Consider the following 21,967-nt stretch of genomic DNA (forward strand, 5'->3'; position numbering starts at 1 on the left):
CTTTCTGCCTTCCACCATGCAATAATTCTCCCCACATATTAATGCCATGCTGTTGGACTTCCAGCCTCCAAGACCATGAGCCAAATATACTGCTACTGTTTATAAATTACCCACCTGGTGGTATTCTGTTATAGAAGCCCCAAACAGACAGAAGCACTGACCTCTTACATCTGTTGAGTATTTACCAGGTTATGACACACTTCCTCATATGGGCTTCTTTCATCCTTAGAAGCAGCCCAAGGGAAACTAAGTGAGGCAGTCTGGGCTTTGCTTTTCTTACACAAGGGAGGGATTGGAGCCCAGAGATGCTCAGAGACCCTCAAAGCTAACTGAAGTTCCAGTTCTCAAAGCAGTACCCAGGCATCAGGAGTCTTCCACCATGAGTTCTCAGAAAGAGTTGAGATGTGAGTCTGAATCCCCATAGAGTATTTCTAAGATACATACTTATTCTGTATATAACATTCCTCTTCTTTTTTAAAAAAATATTTTTAAGTTGTCAATGGACCTTTATTTATTTATTTATTTATATGTGGTTCTGAGAATCAAACCCAGTGTCTCACACGTGCTAGCCAAGTGCTCTACCAGTGAGCCACAATCCCAGCCCAATATTTCCCCTCTTTTGACAGCTTTTCATAAACATTCTATATTTTAACCCAATTGTATGCCCAGTATTGAGCTACCCATGGAGAGCCAGAGACCCTAACCCTAACCTCTGGCCTCCAGAAACCTAATATTTAGAGATAGAGATATATATACAAAGAACTTGATGCACCTTATTACAGGAGCACTGTCCGATGTGGGAGCTCCTTGATGTGCACTTGTGAACAAATATATAGTGAATCAGTGGAAACAGAAGTTGAGAGAGGAAGAGATGACTCTATCTAGGGCCATCAGGGAAGGCTTCTCATCATAGTTCGGGTTGGACGATTTACAGTGTGATCACTCAATGTGTGTGAAATGCCTTATAATGTTTTACTCCTCCTGTTACAGCTATTTCACATCTAGGAATTTATCCTTGGGGATATGTCAGAGGGAAAAAAAGAGAGAGAGAGAGAGAGATTTATGTTCCACATGTTTATTACAGGGTAATTGAGAATAGTGAAAAAGTAGAAGCAATCTTAAGGTCCAGTAGCAGGGAACAGCAGCACATAAATGGCATTCAGTCTACGTGACAGAATAGTCTGCAGGCACTGAAGTCATGTTGTCACAGCACGTGTTCTGACTGGAAAAATAATGTACATGGTGGGAATATTAAGAGAAAATTGAATCCAAAAGGGTCATATTTAAGATCATCAAAAATTTGTAAAAATATATGCACATGTGTGGGGGTGTCTACAAAGCAGTAACAGTGCTGCTCTCTGGTGTGAGATTTAAGGGAATTTTTACTCGCTATTTGCATTTTTTCTTTTCTTTCTTTTTTCTTTTTGGTACTGGGGATTGAACCCAGGGCCTTGTGCATGCAAGGCAAGCTCTCTACCAACTGAGCTATACTCCCAGCCTGTATTTGCATTTTTTCAAAGCTCAATTTATGAGGAAAAAAGATTTCTCTCACTGGGTTGTCAGGAAACTTATGGGTCTGTGGGACTCTGTTTCTGGTGTGAAGTCTTTTAAACTTGTCTTCTGAGCATGCTCAAGGTGTGTCATGTCCATATCTTGACCCTGAGACCCACTGAGAAGGGAAAGAGCATAAAGGATGGAACAAGCAAGGGCGATTTTAATATTTTTTAAATGAAGAACAAGCGACACACTGTTACCCTGCATGCAGATGGACGGGGCACACCACAGCAGCTTCCTCAGGTGGCAGCATGGTGGCTTCTAGGTCACCTCTCCTAGTCAGGTGACCAACTCTCATTCTCTCCCTCTTCCTTACCCTCCCAACCCCATGACTTAGAAGACTCTTCAGGAGGCGATGCCTAGCCAAAGGCCCAAATTGGAGGGCGAAGGGTGCGTGTTGGGATTGGCAGAAGAGGCTGTCGGCCTGCATTGTAGTGGGGGGCACGTTTGCCTGTTGGAGTTGGTTGCTGTATGCAGGCTGGGCAGAGCTCTTGAAGCCCAGGATTTGTTTATTCATCAGCCACTGGAAGTGTGTGGGGCGGAGTAAGTGGTGCTCAGTAAAGATTTGTTAAACAATTGCTTTATAAATGTGGGTAGAATTCAAGTGCACAAATACTATGCCTTTTCATCTTTTGAAGAGGAATATGCTTTAGGAGACCTGAAGGCCAAGGCTGGTCACTAACTTGGGAGGCCAAAGAGCCTGGGATTTGGCCCTGGTTGGGGTCCCTCTTCATTCCACCTGGGGATAGGCAAATGCAGACTCTGACCAGGTTTCTCTATTGCCTCCTCTTCCAAACTTGATTTCTTTATTTCATTTACTCACTCAGCTAATACCAGTTGAGCTGCTCCAGGCTCAGTTTTAGATGCTGGGATGTAGAAGAACAAGAGACATCTATGGTGCTAGGAGATACTAGCCACCATCAGGTCCATGTGCCAACACTCCAAGTGCTCTGCATAATTATAAGGTAGAAATACCCTTCAACTAGAAAAGCCATTTTATACTGCAATAGGCCCAAATTGAGACACAGAGGCATTTTGTCTGTCTGGGTGCTGGAATAGCCTGACCAGCACCTAGATGAAGGTGTTGCTTTGTTTTTTATGTCCTCCCAATCCTAGGTAGACAGAATGACCATAGAGAGACTGATTGATGTCCCCTGAGACAAAAGGATAGGATCAAAATGACTGAGAAAAATAAAAAAATACTATCAGTACAGTATGAGAATGTTAATAATTTGAGAGAAAAATACAACTAAGACTATACATTTGGAGAATTTTCTTCCCCAATAATAAGATACTTCTTTCTGATGGCCACATGTATCCTCCTTCCAGTCCCCTCAGAGGCTCTGATGGGAGTTGAGGATGGGGTGGTATTATAGGCCTTGCCAGACCGGGGTGAACTGAAGGATGCAGGCTTTAGTGGGGAGGAGCAAGGGGATTGGAAACAATTCCAAATGGGGCCCTGATGTTCTCTTCTCCGAGGAACTGATCTAGTAGGCAGCACCTCCATTAGCTCTTCCACTGGAAGGTGTGTTTTCCCCCGAGGAAATCACAGCTTTTTAACTCAAGGTTTCTTTTCCTGTGATGTCAAGAAAGCCCAGGAAGGTCTTGTCAAGGATTCAGGGAGTAGACGGCAGGAAGCCTGGGTGATGTGCATGCCAACGAGCTTCACAGAGCAGGAGACAAGGAGGGATTCAGAACAGGGCCCTTGCTAGGAAGCAAGAGGGTGTATTTGCTTTGGTGGGCACCTGGCCCTGTCTTTGGGACTGTGGTGCATTCAGCTGATTAGATGCATGTGGTACCAACATTGAGGAAGAAGCCTCAATACTGCTGAAGGAATAAGTCTACAGTGGAGGGGAAGAGGTGGTCCTTAGGGGCAGGGGGTGCCTAGGGGACATTTGTCCAGTCCCAGTCTGGTTTGGCTTTCTTGCTTGAGTGTGCTTAGTTGCATCTGAGACAAGTATCCATGTGAAAAGGGGCCCGTGTGTCCGGGACCAAACTCTCTGCAATGACTGCAAATGCCCTGATTTTGTGTGAATCCTAGAGACACTGGGTTAAGGACACAGGCCACTAAAAAAATGAATAAACACATAAAACGTACAACATCAACACTAAGCTTCTCAACATTTTCATGTGTGTTCAGCCCATGGCTGACTCTCTGGGAAGGACAATTCCAGGAGCTCTGTGACTTAGCCACATCTCCACCCACTCATGGCTGGTTTCCAAATATGTTAGAGGCCAGCCCCAAAGAACTCACCCCAGGAAGTGCTGAGGGACCTGGGAGGCAGACCCAGGCCCAGGTGTTGTTATAATGAGAACACCCCACCCTGTGTACAGAAGGATAAACTGGAGAGAGAAGAATTCGTGACTCTGGGTAGAATAAGAGTGAACATTTAATGCCACCATAGTTTGATTCTTTTAAACACCAGATTCTTTTTTGACAACATTTTACACCTCATATGCCACAAAAAGTCAGAGATCGTAGCCAGCAAACAATGTCTTCACACAGGAATGGCACACAGCTCAATGGATTCATGTCACCAGTTTGTGAGAACTATGTAACACTCTGTTCCAGACTGTTCTCCAGGTAGCCTGTTCATAGTTATCATGACCAAGCCAACAGCTAATTTTTATAGAGCTATATAAAGGCCCATACACAAAATCCAGCCTGCAAATAGGCTGCTGGGACCCGCCCAAGTACTGAAGAGTTAATTTTCTGACCTTAACAAATGAGCTTTATTTAAAAAAAAAAAAATTTAACAGCAAACACTTATGAGCTAAGAACTTAATTTTAAAAACAGCACCAATCTTCTATCCAAACAGTGAATTTCAAACAATGACATTCAATACCACCGTTGACTTCAAATAAGAATTTTTTGAATATGTTTGTGAATTCACTGTTTCTGACACAATAAATGCACTTGGGCAGGCCTTGTCTCCAATCTTCAAATGGGTCCATTTCTACAGATAAGCATATTTATATATACATACATACATTACTAATCATGGAATCATAGAACCAGGGCTTGAAGGAACCACAAAGATCATGTAGCACAATGTCCTCATTTTACAAATTAGAAAACAGTTCCAGAGATGTTGACAAGGTGTACATAGATGGGACTATTGTGGAAACTGGAATCTGAACTCAGGTTTTCTGTCCTGTGCTCTTCTGCCATGCCACATACCTTCTGCACACACGCATCTACATATGTACACACACAGCAGTACAGAGGACTGATGTGTGTTCCTGTCCACACACCTGGTGCAGCACCATCTAACAGGAAGTCCTGGACTCAAGTCCGGTTCTGCTATAAAACTGTTCTGTGTACTTGGGCCAATTGATGACCATTGACATCAGTTTCTTTATCTAGAAATGATTCTCCCCAGCTCCTAAAGAGAGCTTTAATTTCTTCAAAGCCCATCCCCCATCAGTTTTGCCACTGTTTTCCCTCTTTACACGATCCTAGAAGGACAGCTATGATGACCCCAACCTTTCACAGCAAAATGAAGCAACTCACCCAAGTTGCATAGCTAGTGATGAACCAGGCGTGGCCCCTGGTCACCTCCTCCTGGGGCTCCAGGCTTTCCTCCTAGTTTTAGTTGCCTCTCAAATGAAACTACTGGCCCCAGCCCTTCCCTGCCACTCAGGGATCCAGCAAGGGACAAGATGCCTTAAGTATTACGGGTTGTAAGACTCACTAAAGTGCTTTGGTTGCTCCAGAAAAAAACTGCTCTGATATATCCAAGGTGAGGACCTGTCGTTGCTTTCCCAACCCCTGTCAGTAGTACCTATGCAGGTGGAATGAGAGTCTTGAGGAAATGTGGGAACTTAATGCTGTCAGCACTTTTCTCAGGAATTTGATGTTGAACCAGTAAAAGAAGCTGAATCCTCTTCCACCCAGGCCCGTGGAAGCTGATTTCTAAGCTCATTATCATCCAAGTCAAAAGGAAGGATCCTTTCCCCTTTGGTTACTTACTATAGAAACAGCTGAGATTTTGAATTAAGCCCTGTACTCTGAGGACTGGACCCTAATCCCTGTTCTCCTGATTTATTTATCTCCCCCAACCTCTGCTCATGTCTCTGCTGACAGATTTTGCCAGGGAGAGAAAAGCAGAAAAACAGAAAAATGAAAACAAAAGCACACACACACAAAAACTCACATAGTCACAGACATATCCACCAGGCTTACACTTCAATGCATAGCAAGGGAGACCATTTCCAACCATGATGTATAAAGAAATTCTAAAACACAAGCAGGGTTATAAAACAACATCCTGAGTTTAAAAATAAATCATAAGTCTTCATAAATTAGGTATGACAATGTGGGATGTTAGAGATGAAGACTCTGCTAGTTTTCTTTTTTAAATAGTTTTTTAGTTGTAGGTGGTCGTTTATTTTATTTATATATGGTGTTAAGAATCAAACCCAGTGCCTCATACATGCTAGGCAAGTGCTCTACCACAGAGCTACAATCCCAGCCTGACTCTGCCAGTTTTGAAGGTAACTTCTGTGTGATACATAAAATAGATGTGTGAGTACCAGTATCTGAGTCACCAATGCACACGGGAAACAACTGTATTCAGAGAATATAAATAAGATGCAATGTTGATGTGATACTGCCTCAAGCACTAGTTTATGTCCAATGTCAAGACCATACCTCAGGTTCTGAGTAGGGCCACCCAAAAGCAGAATATGCTTGTTTAGGGATGGGTGAATTCGCTCTTGGGACTTAAAATTAAAAAAACAAAAACAAAACCCCACAAAAATCAAAATACTTTTTTGAGATGAGAAGCTTAAGTTTTAATAGCTTCTCCTGGATTGGAGTTCTGCTTTTATTACTGCAGAAATAAGAAACAGTTTGTGTTTTAGAAATATGTCATTTTGTCAGAAAGATTGCTAAGTGACACAATTTATGAGATTTAACCCACAAATTGTGACACATTTTGGAGGATAAGAAAGATATACTAAGATCCAAAGAATGCCACATGGCCAAACCAATTTTAGACTGGCAGTTCCAGTGAAGCTGAATGCCTGGCTTCGTCACCTAGAGTAAAGCAGCCTGAACTGTTCTTTTTCTCCCTGCTTGGAAGTCTCATATGTGGTGGCCCTATAGAGTGTCCTTTGCATTGTGGAAAGCAATGTCCAGGCAGAGGCAGTGAGCCCAGGAACAAGGGCACGGGTGGTTTAGAGAGCATCAACTAATAGCACACGGGACTTCCAGCCTGTTTCTGACTGGCCTGGTTGCAGGGTTTAAGATAGATGTTGCCTTGAAAAGTGAGGAGATATTTTTGCATATGCTCAAAAAGTGGGCTAATGATGTTCCAGCAGGGAAGAATGACTAAATTCATGAATCATATTCGATTTCGGAATGAATTAATCTCTAGTAATTTTTATAGCTGAAATTCTTGTTGGAGTAAAGAACCTAAAAACAGTCATCACATCATTATTTTGGAAGGCTTGAGTATAGATCAGCAGTTGCTAGTGACATCAGCAACTGTGTTTGCTTTGAACAAATTATGGGCCCTTGCCAGACCTGCCTTCTATCCCAAGAAGTCAAGGTCGGGTGGATGATTTCAAATAGACACATCTGTGATGAAGGCTTGTGGATGAACCCAAATTAATGATGAGTATTAGAATTTGAAGCCTAAAGAAGGTGGCTAGTTTATAAGGACATGAGATACATACCCAAGTGGGCACAAATTCCCTTCTCCTTCAACTCCAATCATGGAATGAAAATCTTTGGAGCAAGCACAAGACTTGGATGTGTGTATAAAAAGACTTTTTTTTTTTTTGGAACCACCACTGTGGATGGAATAAGTGTCTGTGATCAGACATCCCGCTTTAGGATACTTCACGACAAACTGGGCCAAATTCCTGCCTGCCAAACGCACCCCCCCCCCTTTTTTTTTTGGTGGGAGCTAATGGGTCTTCTGTGTCCTGTTCTGATGAGTTACAAGTCAGGTTCTCTGATGCTCATAAGACTTCAGTTCCTGTTTAGAACCTAGCTGAGCCCCTTTGGCTGTGTGTGTGTGTGTGTGTGTGTGTGTGTGTGTGTGTGTGATACTTTTTAAAAAAAATCTCAGTTGGAATCCCTTCCCTGCTTGGGATCCTTGTTTGAGTTCACAGGACTCTCTGCATTTGCATCTGAAGTTTCCCCCATGTTCAGAATAGCAATTGCAGATAAAACAACAGAGAGGTGTGCTGATTCAGATCTGGAAGAGATGAGACAGTTTCTCATGATGTCAAGAGGAATTCAAGGACAAGAAGATCAAAGCTTCCAGCTCTCAGGTCGGGATTTGAAAGCCCAGGAAGAAGCAAACTATGGCTACCTTGCAGCATAAAACACCATGGTGAAATGCAATGTGGATCTACTCCAGGGGAAATGGTCTCTAGTTCCCTTTCTTGAATCTCAGTTTTGTTCTGCTGGCAATGTTTCTACTTCACACTAAACTATTTGGAGCAGGAGTTGGTGGGATAAGTTTCAGACAAGGAATTGAGTAAGGTTTATGCCTCTAAGTGTGAATTTCAAAGAGACATTTCATTTGTGTGTAATGAAACAGAAATCAGTTCTCGGGTGTTCCCTTAGCCTTCTTGGGCTCTGTGTCACTAAAACCAAAAGGAGACCTGGAACCAACTCCCATCTGGACCCTAAATGACATCCTTTGGTTACTGGGGCTGCTTTGGTTATAGTACCTTCTTTCTTATGCTCAAAGATCATCATCTGTATCGTCAATTCATAGAGCCAGGAACAAGCTCATCATAATGTCAAATGCATGACTTCTTCACATGGTTTATCAACTCTTGGTAAATGAAAATGTTTTCAGTTAAGTAAGTAAAATATGATGAGAAATAAAGAAAAAGAAAAAAAAAAAAAGAAAGAGAATGGACAACAATTCCCAGGCAGTTGTTCTCCTATACCATGGCCTACGGGATCCTGGGGATGTTCCATGATGGGATCTCTTGGGAAGTCAATCTGACTTGGTAAGATCACTGTGGGTAATATCAACCTTTTGTTATATCATGAAGTTGTTAAAAATGTATATAAACACATTTAGGCAGGAAGCAAGCTGAAGGCCACTCCCTAGGAGATAATTCACTGTTCTGCTTGGTCTCACTCCAGCAAAGGCACCAGGCTCTGTCAGTGACCTTCTAAAGGAAGTCACCGCAGCATGAGGACCTCAGGGCTAAGGGAGAATGTGGCAGTGGCAAAAGCCAAGCTCACTGATGACTTATCAAAATGTATTTGTTCACAACAGAAAAACAAGGCATACTCACCTTTGAAAATTTCTCAAAGAAAGGCTTTTCATGAAGTGGTATATTTCAAACTAGCAATCCAAAGGTATACCAAAGGACAAACAAACCAACTCAAAGCAATGGCATCCTCTGGGGTCCATGTTTCCAAGAATGTTGTTAAGCAAGCCAATGCATGCAAGTACTGCGAGGCCAGAGGTGGGCTCAGAGTCCCAGAACTCTGCAGAATGGGTTTGGGTTGAGGAGTTAGGGGAGTCTCTACTTCTAAGGTAACACACTTGTTTAACTTGTAGGATGCACAAAGAGGAAAATGACCCCTTTCACCATATTTTAGCCCATTCAACTAGCATATTCAGGCAGATCTTGTGTGGGTACATTTGCATAGAAGCAGACTCTTACAGAGTGTGCAAAGCTGGACTCGTGACCCATGGAGTTGGTCCATGGGGCTGACTTCCAAAGCAAGAGAGCTAATGGGTCTCCTGTGCCCTGTTATGATGAGTTACAAGTCCGGTGCTCTGATGCTCCTAAGAATTCAGTTCCTGTTTAGAACCTAGCTGAGCCCCGCTGGCTGGTGAGACAGCTATATTGGGCTACCAACACAGAGGCACAACCAACAAATGCAAAGGCTAATTTTCCATGGTGGGGAGTTTGGGCTGAGAAATTGGTTAGTGGGGACAACTAGCCTGGAAAGAGGCTCACGAAGCTCAGCTGCATTTGAAGGCAAAGATGAACAGTTCTCAGGACCTCAATGCCCTTGGTGGATCTGTGCCTCAAGTTTTTGTCCCTAACACAGGTATAATAATCCTGAAGGGAACTTTTGCAATTTGAGAATGAGGTTTTGGGATCCAAGATCTGGATATTCATATTCATTCAACTCTACTCTGCCTGCCCATAGTTGTGGGATTTAGGGAGGAGGAACGTCTCTCTGCCTTTGGGTGCCAAGCTTTAGGAAACAAGCCTAGTCCCTAGGTGGTATGCAGGCTTCGGGACAGGGAAGAACTGAACTTCTTGCTCTCGGCAGGACTCTGGATAACAGAAAAGCTGTGTACTCCCTAGCCTCCTTCTCCTTCTACAGCAACGTGATTGGAGTCTATAAGCACGTACCAGCAGAAGAAGCCTCTCAACTCAAAGTCACCACCCTGCTCCCCGGCCCCCACTGCCACTTCATTAAATCCATAAAACTCACAAACAAACAAATATGGCTCTGCTGAATTGATTCAAGCTTTCGATCCAGAGTCTTTGGAATAGAAATGAGCATGAACTTGTTTTGAGGAACATTAAAAACCCTGGATGGGTGGGGCAAGGATGAGGATGGGGGGCTGGATATGGAACAAACGCCTACCTACATGGAGAAGTCTGGCCCAGGTCACAAAGGACAACTTCTCCCTTAGAGATGCAAGCCCTGTCTCCTCTCCTGATGGCTCAAGTTCACTCACGCTGCTCCACGATCAGCCGCCCTCTGGGTCTGCTGGCCGACCTGCTGCTCGTGGGAGGAGGCACTGAGCACCACCTGCCTTCCCAAAACCTTTTTTTTTTTTTTTTTGAAACACACATTTGCTTGTGTGGATGAAAGTCTCTCTGTTCTGTCCGAGTGGCCTTACCAGAATCGTCATTTAAGACAGTTAACATTTATTCGTATGCAATACTGGTTAGGAAATAGCTCTACAAACACAACTTACTTACAAACAGCAAGTCAGAAATAGGATAAAACACCAAGAGAAAAACGAGCCATGAGTACATTTCAAAAACGCGTGGGATTTTTCTCTTCTGTGGGTTTTGTTGTTTGCGTCTTGACTAGCACCATCTGTACACGAGAAGAGTATGAACACAAATGTTTGGGTAATCATAAAGATTTGCAAGGCACTTAATCCGTCATCCTGGGTCATCTTGTCGTGGGTGTTTTGTTTTCGCTTTCCACAGCAATCCTCCATCCACCCTCCCCCTCACGAAAGCACGACAAGAGAGAGGTCTCTTTGCCAGCAGTTCTTATGTACAAACAAGTTAAGTTCCTCAAAGTGCTTTTATTTCAGTCTCACGGGGCTCTGACGTCCCTTGGGCTTCCCATCATTCTCTCCTTCCACGTGTTCGGGGTTTGCACCTTCCCTACTTCAGAAAACAAAAGAAAACTCGCCTTCCGCTCAACGCTCCCTCCAGACTTGCCACCAACCTTCATCCTCATTCTATAGTCTTTGGGGTGCCGCCAGCACAGAGGGCCTGGGGGAGGGTGACGTCCCTCTGGGGAGTAAGGGGACTGGTGGACCGGGGATCTGCCGCTCCTTATCGGCGCCTGGAGGTGATGTCAAAGCAGGTGATCATCATGAGATGGGCCTTGCAGAAGTTGACGCGGCTCTCCAGGCGCTCGGTGACGCACTCCAGGGCCTCCAGGTACTCCAGGGAATCCAGCTCCAGCACCTGCTCCAAGTCGACTGCAAAAGAGGAAGGGCCTGGAGACTCCGGCAGGAAGAAGAGCCATCCCATCTGCTCAGCCCAGACCACAGGGCTGCCCGAATCTGCCCCTCTGTCCCCAGATCTGATCTCTTCACCTGTCTCCAGCGACTTGGTGTCCCTCCTACCTAATCCTTGGCCTCTCAGCCAGTGGACTGAAACACTGGTTACCAGTTTTTAGATCTTTAACATTTTGTTGAGATTGTTCTGAGAAATAAGGCAAAAATCTAGCTGCCCCCACCTCTGGCCATCTCCAACCACAGCATCTGTGAAAGATGACGCCATTATTCTCCACTAACCATGAAGAATGCAGATCTTGAAGCTGGTGTGGGGCAAATCCTTCCCTTGTGATCTAACGTGGCAAATCCCTCTGCCTCCTTGGATAGGGGCTGTTTCTCCCTCATATTCCTTCATGAGCAATTTGTAACCTCTGGGGCTGAGAAACCTGACCTGTCTCTGGTCTTCCTAGGCAGTCTCATGTACTCGATGATCATTCAGGAAATATGATAAATAGATCTAAATTGATAAGTGAGCTTCCTTAAGCTCAGAAGCCAAGCTGACACTTAGGAGCAGGATGCCGACACTCAGGCCTACAGGGGGGTGAAAAGTTTGAGTCCTTCAGTTTCTGAAGAGCAGGTGTCTGCGGTCAACCCCACCTGGACTCAGTTTTCCTACTATGTCCACGGTGGCTGGGCAGAGGGGTGGGCTGCCTGGTACTAGCTCCAGAGGTGCTGCAAGGAGTCCCCATATGGGGAGGACAGCAGGGACGACCACCAAGGCTGGTGGAGTGGCCGTGGAATCCAAAGCAGGAGACTTGCGTTTGATTCCCAGCTGCTCCACACTAGCTCTGTGACCTTAACTTCTGCAGGTGTCATGTCCTTAAAAGTAACATGAGCATATTATAATTCCTACCCTGCCGATCCTATCTACCTCGAGTTGTTGAGAAGAATAAAATCAAAAAGGAGATAACGAATGTGAACATGGTCTGAAAACATTTGAAAACCATGTCATGCTACAGAACCATCAGGGACTGTAACGGAAGCAGACTGCTTTATACAGAGGGCATCCCTGAGAGCGAGGCTGTGAGGACACTCACTCAGTTAATAAGGACCACAGCTGGAGGGAGACCCAGTCTAACAGGCTGAATGCCTGTCTAATACTGAAGAGACAACACCTCACTACACCATAACCCCCTCAGACCTCATCACTGGACCAGCTCAAAAGCGGCATCAGATGTAAAAATTAAAAATAAAAATGGACCCAGCACATGTATTTCTGTGCCAATACCCTGCCGGCCACCAACAGGAAGAGTCAGCATGCAGCCTCCATAGTTTTTAATTTTTTTCCCCCATTCTTATTTTCCACTCATCTTAGAAAAACAATCTGTGCTTCTCCTTTCATGTGGCCTTCTGTTCATTCTCTTTCTTAGCATCAAAAATACCTGATTCTTGACATATACCAAGGCAAGAAGGAATGTCTTCAGATGTTTCCTGGAAGCATCTGAAACACAAGTGTACTGCTCCCTTCCTGGGAGAAAATGTGCTTTGTAAGACGAGGATCATTTTCAAGCCTGCCTCGGGCATAAACAGCTCTTGAAAAATAAAATGTTAATGAAAATGTTAAAAATGAAGGGATTGTGGGCTGGGGTTGTGGCTCAGGGGTGGAGCGCTCATCTAGCACGTGCGAGGCCCTGGGTTCGATCCTCAGCACCACATAAAAATAAATAAAGGCATTGTGTCCAACTTCAACTAAAAAAATATTTTTTAAAAAATGAAGGAACTGGGCTGGGGATGTGGCTCAAGCGGTAGCGCGCTTGCCTGGCATGCGTGCGGCTCGGGTTGGATACTCAGCACCACATACCAACAAAGATGTTGTGTCCGCTGAGAACTAGAAAATAAATATTAAAAATTCTCTCTCTCTCTCTCCTCTCTCACTCTCTCTTAAAAAAAAAAAAAAATGAAGGAACTGTCTGAAGGGATGCCCCGGGATCTCAAAGTGTCCAGAGATTCATGGAAAAAAAAAAAGAAAAGGCAGCCACAGGTGGGAGAGAAATAAGCACTAGGCTCCATGTTTGTGCCCTGGTCAGACATTAGCTAATGTCCTGTCTTGTCTGCCCCATACTACCTTTGATAAAAATACCTTTGAAGGAAGAAAATTTCTAATAGAGGACTTCATTTCCCGTATCGTGCCTGCGGGCACAGGCTGTGTTTGTGGGACTGTGGGCCTAGCCACAGATGCTGCATCCCCGAAGCAAAGGATGCTCTCTGTATTGGATATGGTCACGAGAACACACTGAGGTACTCGGGGGACATGGTACTACTCCATTTATATGGAAAAGAAACCTGTCACAAGCGGCAGGCGCTGGGAAGAGCCGGGCATCTGACAAACCCTGGCACTTCTTTTTCACCCAGAATCATTTTACCCCATATTTAAAAAAACCAGCTTCTCTGGCACACAAATCTAAGCCTCAAACCTCACTCGTGGGCTCTCCTCACGGCCATGGAACACTGGGAGAGGGGGACATGCAGGGGAGGGGTGTGTTGAGAGGGGACAGAGGCAGCTGAGGGCTGGAGAAAAGAGCCAGATGGGAAACAGGGAGAGAATTTTAATGACAGTAGCATATTTTATCCCCCAGATTGTGGGATTGCTTCCCACATCAATGTAGTAGTTGGGACCAGATTTAAGTTTTATTTCGCACTAAATGGAATGGTTAGGAACAAATAAATAAGAGACAATTGAATCCGCCTCTCAAAGAGAACAAAATTGCTCTGAATCATTATTAGATGGTTACTGTCATCTGGGGCTTTCTATTAAATGGAAATAACACCAGGCTGCTCCTCTTGCTTTCTGGGTCCTCCGTGAGGCTTTACCACGGTCGTACATTCTACCCTATCAAGAGCTCTATAAATTCATGTCTATTTCAGGCTAGATAAGCAGTGTGATTTTGTGGCCTAGGAGATTTGTAATACAGCCTTCATGTCTGGGTGATCTGCCACATGCAGGGGGGAAAAAATCTCATTTTCAAGTGCTTTGGACTGAAACACATAAGAAATAATCTCGCAAGAGCAATATTCGCCACTCCTTTGCTGTTCCCAGCCCCTCCCACCTGCCCCAGGAGAGTAGGATTGTTCACTCAGAGCAACCGTCTCCCTCTGCCCCTAGATGAAGTGTGCCCAGGTCACCCTGGGTTAGGTGCCAGGCCTCTGTCACTGGGAAACCTGTTAGCCACAGTGATAGAAATGAACCATGGGCCTTACATTCACGGAGCCACTTGTTGGGGTCCAGCATCAGGTACTGTTTGGTCATCTCCAGCTCCTTCATCAGCCACTCGTACTTGGCTCTGACCTCTGCGATCCTCTGCTGGCGATGCTCCAGAATTTTCAGTTTTGCGTTAAAGCACATGACCTCCTGCACAGCGACGGAGAAGGAGAGTGGCAGTGTAGAGAAAAGAAAAAGAGATCCTTCTGCTCCTGTCCAGTCCACATGACCTCTTCTAGAGAGGAACACTTCTAAGGACCGTCCATGAGAAAGGAGCTGGTCCCTGGGAAGTCTGGGAGGGACTTCAGAGACCTCAGTGGGATTTCTGCCTTGGTACACCAGACAGCCCAGCCACGGGGGAGACTGTCTGTCGCAGGCTGTTCTTAAATGGAGAAAGCAGATGGTGTTCCAACTGGGCAAATGCTGGTCTGCATGAGTATGAAACCTCAAGACAAGGAGCCAGAAAAGCCCCCCAGACCACTGTGACCCCCAGCATGTGAGGCTTTAAGGCATTTCAGGAGAGGACACAGAGTTCCCTCCAAAGTGTCTATCCCACTTGATGGGCCCACGGTCACCCACCTGCCCACAACAGAAGCAGGTCCCTTCTCAGGGCAGGACCCATGGGGAACCGCCCCCACTCCAGGAAATGGACTCACCTTGCTGGCGCCACCGCGTCGCCGCTGCAGGCGCTCCACATCGTCGATTTCATAGACCTTGATCTCAAAGGGTTCCCCGAGGCCCCTCTGGGTGCTCCGCAAGGGGCCATCCACCCAGCGGACCCCTGTGCTGGTGGTGGGTTTTCTCACAGGGGAGGAGGTATCAAGGGACAATGCTGGGATGAGCCTCCGTCTCTGAGAACCTAGGGAGAGGAATAAGCCACGTTTGATCCTTTTGCACTTCAAACTTTGATATCTTTCTTTGATGCAAGGAATGGGGTCATGGCAGGGACCCTGTGGTCACCTGCAGAACTGCACTGAAATTCTCTGACCTCCCATCCCTGACCCCAGCACTCACTCCTGGGGCTTCACCTGGAGAAGCCCAGCAAAATCCCTGCTCTGCTCTTAGAACCCCCAACGTGCAGCCTAGAACTGTGAACCGCCCTGTTGTGTGCTCGGCACGGGGACATGTGCCACAAACAAATGAAAGATACATCCATGTTAGGGAAAAAAGGTTCCAGTGTTTGATAGTGTGGTTATAGGATTTCCAGAAAATACTGTGTATTTGTTTATAACAACAGCACTACAGTAAGCACAGACTGCATGCCAGACACTAGTCACCATGCTTGATGCACTATGCCAAACTACTAGCTGATCCCTAATATCTGTTCTATTTTGTGTGTGTGTGGTTCTGGGGATTGAACCCAGGGCATTGCATATGCTACGCAACTCTCCACCACTGAGCTATCTTCCTTTTCTTTCTCAGCAAGAGACACCCTGATTTCAGCAGGGCACATGGCCAAATCCAGTGGATAACATACCCTGGCATGGTTTTGACCAATAGGACATAAGTAGAAGTGGTATATATAGCTGCTAGAAAGAATCAGCAGAAAGAAGAAAAGCAAGACAGGTATCCTAGTCTCCCAGCACCCTGGAGACTACCATATGACACTAGATCTCTATATTGTTGCAGGGGGTTTTCTGTTCTAGACAAACCTAGTCCTAATCAATATATACACAGTATCTCATTTACTTCTCACAGAAGAGGAGTCTAAGATATAAAGACCATTAGTAGCTTACCTAAGATCTCGGAGTTTCTTTGTTAAAAAAAAAAATCCATTGCTTACATTTTATTTCTCTCTCTCTCTCTCTCTCTCTCTCTCTCTCTCTCTCTCTCTCTCTCACACACACACACACACACACACACACACACACACACAAACAAACAAAATCAGGTAACAAATGATTTCTCCAAATGATGTATGGTTTGGATCATAAATGCACCCCAAAGGCCATGAGTGGTAGGTTTGGTCCTCAGCAGGTTATGCTATTGGACATGGTAGAACTTTTAGGAGGTGGGACCTAGTGGGAGAAAGTTAGGTCATTGGGCATGTGCATTTAAAGGGGATGTTGGAACCTCGGTCCCTTTGCCCTCTCCCTCTCTTTGCTTCCTGGCCTACATGAGGTGATAGCTTTGATCCACCACTGGCTCCCACCAGGCTGTGGTGCCTTGCCACAGGCCCAAAGCAACAGGGTCAAACTCTGAAGCCATGAGCCAAAATACATCTTTCCTCCTTTTTTACATTATTTATTTCAGGTATTTTATCATAGCAATGTAAAGCTGATTGACAAGATGTGTTGGGACTAAATACCACAGGATTTGGTACATATGAGCCAAAATGAGCATTTGAGAGGAGATGCTCATTGACGATAAATATCCTTTTGATTGCCTGTCTTCAGATCACTCCTGTCAATTTGCGGAGATGGAAAACACACAAGAAGTGACTTGGGAATGGTGTACAGAGATGATCAGCTCCTTTGTGACCTTAGGGGCAGGTCTCTAAAGAGAAATAACAAGCACTTGGACAGCAGGGCCCAGAGTCCCCTCTGACCCAAGCATCATCTTCCTTATGACCAAAGTCATAAGTGAGTGAGCTGTGGCCTCCTGGCCTTCTGAGTACAGGGCCTGATATTTTCACCCATGTATGAAAGGGAACTTGCCTCTTGCTTTGAGAAGTAGAGGGTTTGATCTATTCCCCTGGTTTCTCTGCCTGTAGGCGGTTTTGGTGTCTCTGGACCTGACTCCCCAGAAAGGAAGCTGAATCTGTTAAAGGCTGGGCTGTGACCCTGAGTACTCCTTCAGAAGGGGACAGGCACATCAGTGGCTCTCTCCTGGGCAGGAGGGTGTTGGGAAAACTGACATAATCCCAATAGGTTCATCCTGAGACTGAAGGGGGCCTGATCCACTGAGGCTCTGAATTTCTGATTCCCCTGGCCCCAGGATGACTAAAGAAGGTGAAGTTTGCCTGAAGCCTTTGTAGCTGCTCCTAAGGATAGAATGGATACAGAGCCCCATACAAAGTCAAATCTGAGAAAAAATGAGCATGAGAGGGCGTGAAGAGCTAGCAATCTGAAGGCTGTGGGGCCTGGCGGTTTTCCTGGAGGACCTGGAGATGCCCATATGTGTCAGTGAACTGGTGTAGCTGGAGGCCGGCATGTGAGGTCACAGCAACCAGGCACTTGACCTTGGACTTGCCAGTCTCCAGAAGGGCTGGAAGTGGATTTCTATTGTTAATAAATTACCCAGTCTAAGAAGCTTTGTTATAGCTGCAGGAAGGGACCCAGCCATGGTGGGAATGCCTCCTTTTCTCCCCACTGCCCTGCTCTTCTCTGGGACAGCAGAGATGGTTCTGAATAAATTTCTATTCTCACAAATTGTATGATAAAATTGATATTCCAAAGATTAATAATAAATAAATAAAAGAGGTCATGTTTAAAACAAGATGGAGAGAAAAAAACAAAAACAACACCAAAGAGGGAGGCCTCTGGGGATGGGCAAGACCTCATTCCAAGGCCTGAGTCACTGTGCCTCCCTTTCCGGTTCAGGGTCGATACTCGTGCACCTTGAGCCAGTTTAGATGGGGACTCACTTGCCTAGAGCCAATGCAGGTGAGGACTGGCTCTCCTTGACCATGTGTAGGCAGAGATTCTCCCTTTGAGCCTCTGTAGGCTGGATTCCATTTGGGCAGATTGCTTTGGACAGAAATCTGGTCTTTAAGCCCCTCCCTGAGGTGTGTGGAAAGGGTGGGTGGCAGCTGTTGGAGAAAACACCTTTGGAAAGGCATTGGAGATTCCAGAGTGTTCTGTGGCATCATCCCCATGTTCAGGGAAGCGAGAGGGGAGCCTAGTATCCAGGGGTGGGCCTGCCTGCAGCAGTGGCTGGGTGCTTCACCATATGCCATGCAGCCTCTGCACCCAGAATCTCCTCTTGGTTCCTGCTAGAGGTCCTAGGGAGAGAGCACATGGGCTTCAGGAACTGGAAGTGTTAAACCTTCTCAGGGTTGCTACTGACATCATAGCCAAGTGCACCCATGTGGAATTGCTCTTTTCTTTGGGCTCTAGGGACACTGAAGTTTGTAAAGTGAAGTGAGCCCAAATAAAGAGTTAGAAACCCTCAGGTCAGTTGTAGGGAGAGTGGGATGGATGTTTGGGTCAGTGCGACTCCACAACTCAGAGGAGTTTATGAGTAGCATTCCAGAAAGCCAAAAGTGACAAACATCTTCACAGACTCTGAACAGATGCAGGTTTCAGTGATTGGTGAGAGCAAGATGGCAGCCCTGAGGGCCACCATGCATAGGGTGCTGGGAAGCCCATGGAAGTGAACCTCAAGATGGATCAACAGAATTTGCTCCAAGCAAACAATGGAGAGAAGAAAAGTTTGTTGCTGCTGCTGCACTTGTTATTTTTTAATGAATAGAGCTTCAGGAACTAGGAGATGGTCTAGGGTTAATGTCATCAGGGATCCAAAATGAGAGGATACAGTATGCCACAGAAAGAAATTAGGACTTGATTTTCCAAATGTGGTGAAATACGTGAATCTACAGACTTAACCAGCTTAGCAAACCTCGGTAGGAGAACCCCAAAGTCCATGCCCAGACACATGGATCACTTATAAACCAGGGATTAAGGAAAACACTTGAAGTCAACCAGAAGAAAACAATACCATTTTGGCAAACATGGAACCATTTAAACGACTGTGGAATTCTTATCAGAAATTAGGTAAGACAGAAGGCAGCGAAGCAACATTTTTTAACAAAGGAAAAAATAGGGAAACCAAAGTCTCATATATCAAAAATGTTCTTCAGAAAGGAAGGAAAAATAATTACATCTTCATATAAAACAAAGCTAAGAGCCAGCTGACTTGTTAACAAAAATAATTGGTGGTTCTTCAGACAGACAGAAAATGATGCTGGAAGGAACTTGGGCATCAGGGATAAAGAGAAAAATAAAAAACAAATAACAAATATGTGGGTAAATAGAAGATGTTATTTTTCTCCTTTTGAGCTCTTTAAGATATGTTTTGACCATTGAAAGGAAAAACTGAGAACATATCTGGAACTGAACAAAAATTAAAATACATCATATCAAAGTTTGTGCATGCAATGAAAACATTGCTTAGAGATTCATAGCATCAAATGCTTATGTTAACAAGTAGAAAGTTCTCAAATCCATAATCTAAACTTCTACTTTCAGAAACAGAAAATGATGATCAAAATAAACCCAAAACCAGCACAAGGAGAAAAAAAATAAACATGAAGACTAATATCAGTGACACTCTACAAACCTGTTCAATGTGAATGAAATGGACGATTTCTGGAGGAGCAGGAGTTACCATAAGAACATGGACATTTAGATGGCTGGGTGGCCATCAGGGAAATTAAGTTCCTCACAGGAAGAGCTCCAAAAAGATCTTCAAGTGTAGATGAGATCACTGGAGAATTCTACCACTTTGGAAGAAGCATTAATACCAACTGTATACAAAGATTTCCAGGAAGTAGAAGAACAGGGAACAATTCACAATGCATTTCATGAAGCAGGTTTTATGGGGCCATGAAACTAGAAAAGTTGGTGCCAGAATAAACCCATGAAAGAAACCCAAAACCGACAGACCCAAGTCCATTGTGAATATAGAGACAAATATTTCTACATCAGGCACTTTATGGACAGGCCAAGAAAGACAATATGATGGTATGGATTGATGTAGAATAATTATACAACCAAAGTCAACACCTATCGCTACAAACTCTCAGATAGGTAGGACCAGGGAGTGTTATGGGTTGAATCATATCCCTCAGAGACATGTGTAAGTTCAAAACTCCATACCTAAGGATCAGGTCTTTTTTGCAGAAGTGGCATTATTATGATGAAATTACCTATGATGGGGTCATAAGGGGCTAGGGTGAGCTCCTGGTTCAGCCTGGCTTGTGTCCTTATAAGGACAGCAGGGCAAGTTTTGATTCAGTGTGACTTATGCCGTTCTACGACTATCTTCTCACCTGTTTAGTTGATATTTGTGGTGAAACATCTTCACTCTTGTACCTCTGAGTGTGGATATGTCCTCAAGTTACGTCTTTGTGGTTCCCATTGGGGGGTTCCATTTAACACGAGAAAGGGATACCACCCTAGTGCGAATCTGCAGCAGGGGAACTTCAATAGTGTAGCGAATGCTGCTGCTGTGCCTCTCCATCCCCACCTCCTCAGCTGCTGATGTCACAATCTTACATGCAGACACACTGTGTGTTCAATACCATAGAATACAGTTGGGGTTTTCTGCTACATTGTTCTCTTACAACTTGTAGAAAACAAAAATGGCACTAGCTTTTACAATTGTCACGAATATGCTTTACCAGAGACCTTTCTGCCTTCATGGAGATCTGAGTTCCTAATCCAGTGTCTCTCAGGTCAAGCTGAGGGACTCCCCTCCCACAGGGCACATCTAGTGGGGGCCAACTCCCTGGGCTCTTGTTTATCGGGTGCTGTGGTTGGAATGTATGTGTCTCTCACAAATCCCTGTTGATGCTTCAGCCTCAACATAACAGCACTGAAAGGTGGGACTTCAGGGGGCAATTAGGGCATGAGGCTCCAACCCTAGGGATAGGATATACCTTAAGAGTGTTTCTCCACCATGCACAAGGACCTGGTTTACTTCCCCTACACACAAACACACACACACACACACACACACACACGTACGTTTGTCAAACTGGGTGCAGTGGTGTACGGCAGTGTTGTAGTCAGACACAATCCCTTTATTTTATTTTTACTTATTTTTATGTGGTGCTGAGGTTTGAACCCAGCGCCTTGCACATGCTAGGCGAGCGCTCTACCGCTGAGCCACCATCCCAGCCCCGATGACAGTGTTTTAATGAGCTTTTCCATTACTACAGCCAAGACACCTGAAAAGAACAATGTAGAGGAGAAAAAGTTTACCTGGGGGTTCAGGGGTTCAGAGGTCTCAGACCACAGATGGCTGACTCAATTGCTCTAGCCCAAGGTGAGGCAGCCCATGATGGGGGAGCCCAGCAGAGGAAAGCTGCTCACCAAAGGGCAGCAAAGAGGCAGAGGCAGAGACAGAGAAAGAAGGTGGGGCAAGGTCACAGGGATGAAGCACCCTCCTAGGTCATACCCCAGTGACCCACCTCCTCCAGCCGCGCCCCACCTGCCTACAGTAGTCAGTCGTCAGTCCACTCAAGGAAGGATGGACTGATAAGGTCACAGCTCTCCCAGTCCCACTGCTCCACTTCTGAATATTCCTGCTGTAGCACAGGAGCCTGGGTGGGGGACACCTCACACACGAACCAGAAAAGGCTGTATCCTCTCTTCGTGGGACACCGAAGCAGGATGATCACACATTAAAGCCCAACTTGACAGCAAGTGTCTGTCAGGTGATGAGGAATACCCAGTCCAGAGTTAATTTTCTCCACAAAACATCTTTTGCACCCTACGCTCCCTAAATTTCACATCA

The 21,967-nt window shown here is 45.2% G+C and overlaps 1 protein-coding gene across 2 annotated transcripts in view; it reads right to left on the reverse strand.

The window, feature by feature from the left end:
* Nucleotides 1–3,926: 3,926 nt before the first annotated feature.
* Kif26b (kinesin family member 26B) overlaps nt 3,927–21,967 on the reverse strand; it is a 483,473-nt gene continuing 465,432 nt past the window's right edge. For both annotated transcript variants that reach the window (XM_040278703.2, XM_078022950.1), the window contains 3 exons: nt 15,163–15,365; nt 14,506–14,656; nt 3,927–11,229 (listed from right to left, as the gene is read on the reverse strand). In XM_040278703.2, the coding sequence (XP_040134637.2) occupies nt 11,081–11,229; nt 14,506–14,656; nt 15,163–15,365 (503 nt within the window). In that variant the 3' untranslated portion in view covers nt 3,927–11,080. The remainder of the gene's footprint in view (nt 11,230–14,505; nt 14,657–15,162; nt 15,366–21,967) is intronic.

Source organism: Ictidomys tridecemlineatus, chromosome 10, assembly GCF_052094955.1.
Source record: "Ictidomys tridecemlineatus isolate mIctTri1 chromosome 10, mIctTri1.hap1, whole genome shotgun sequence".
Classification (NCBI taxonomy): domain Eukaryota; kingdom Metazoa; phylum Chordata; class Mammalia; order Rodentia; family Sciuridae; genus Ictidomys; species Ictidomys tridecemlineatus.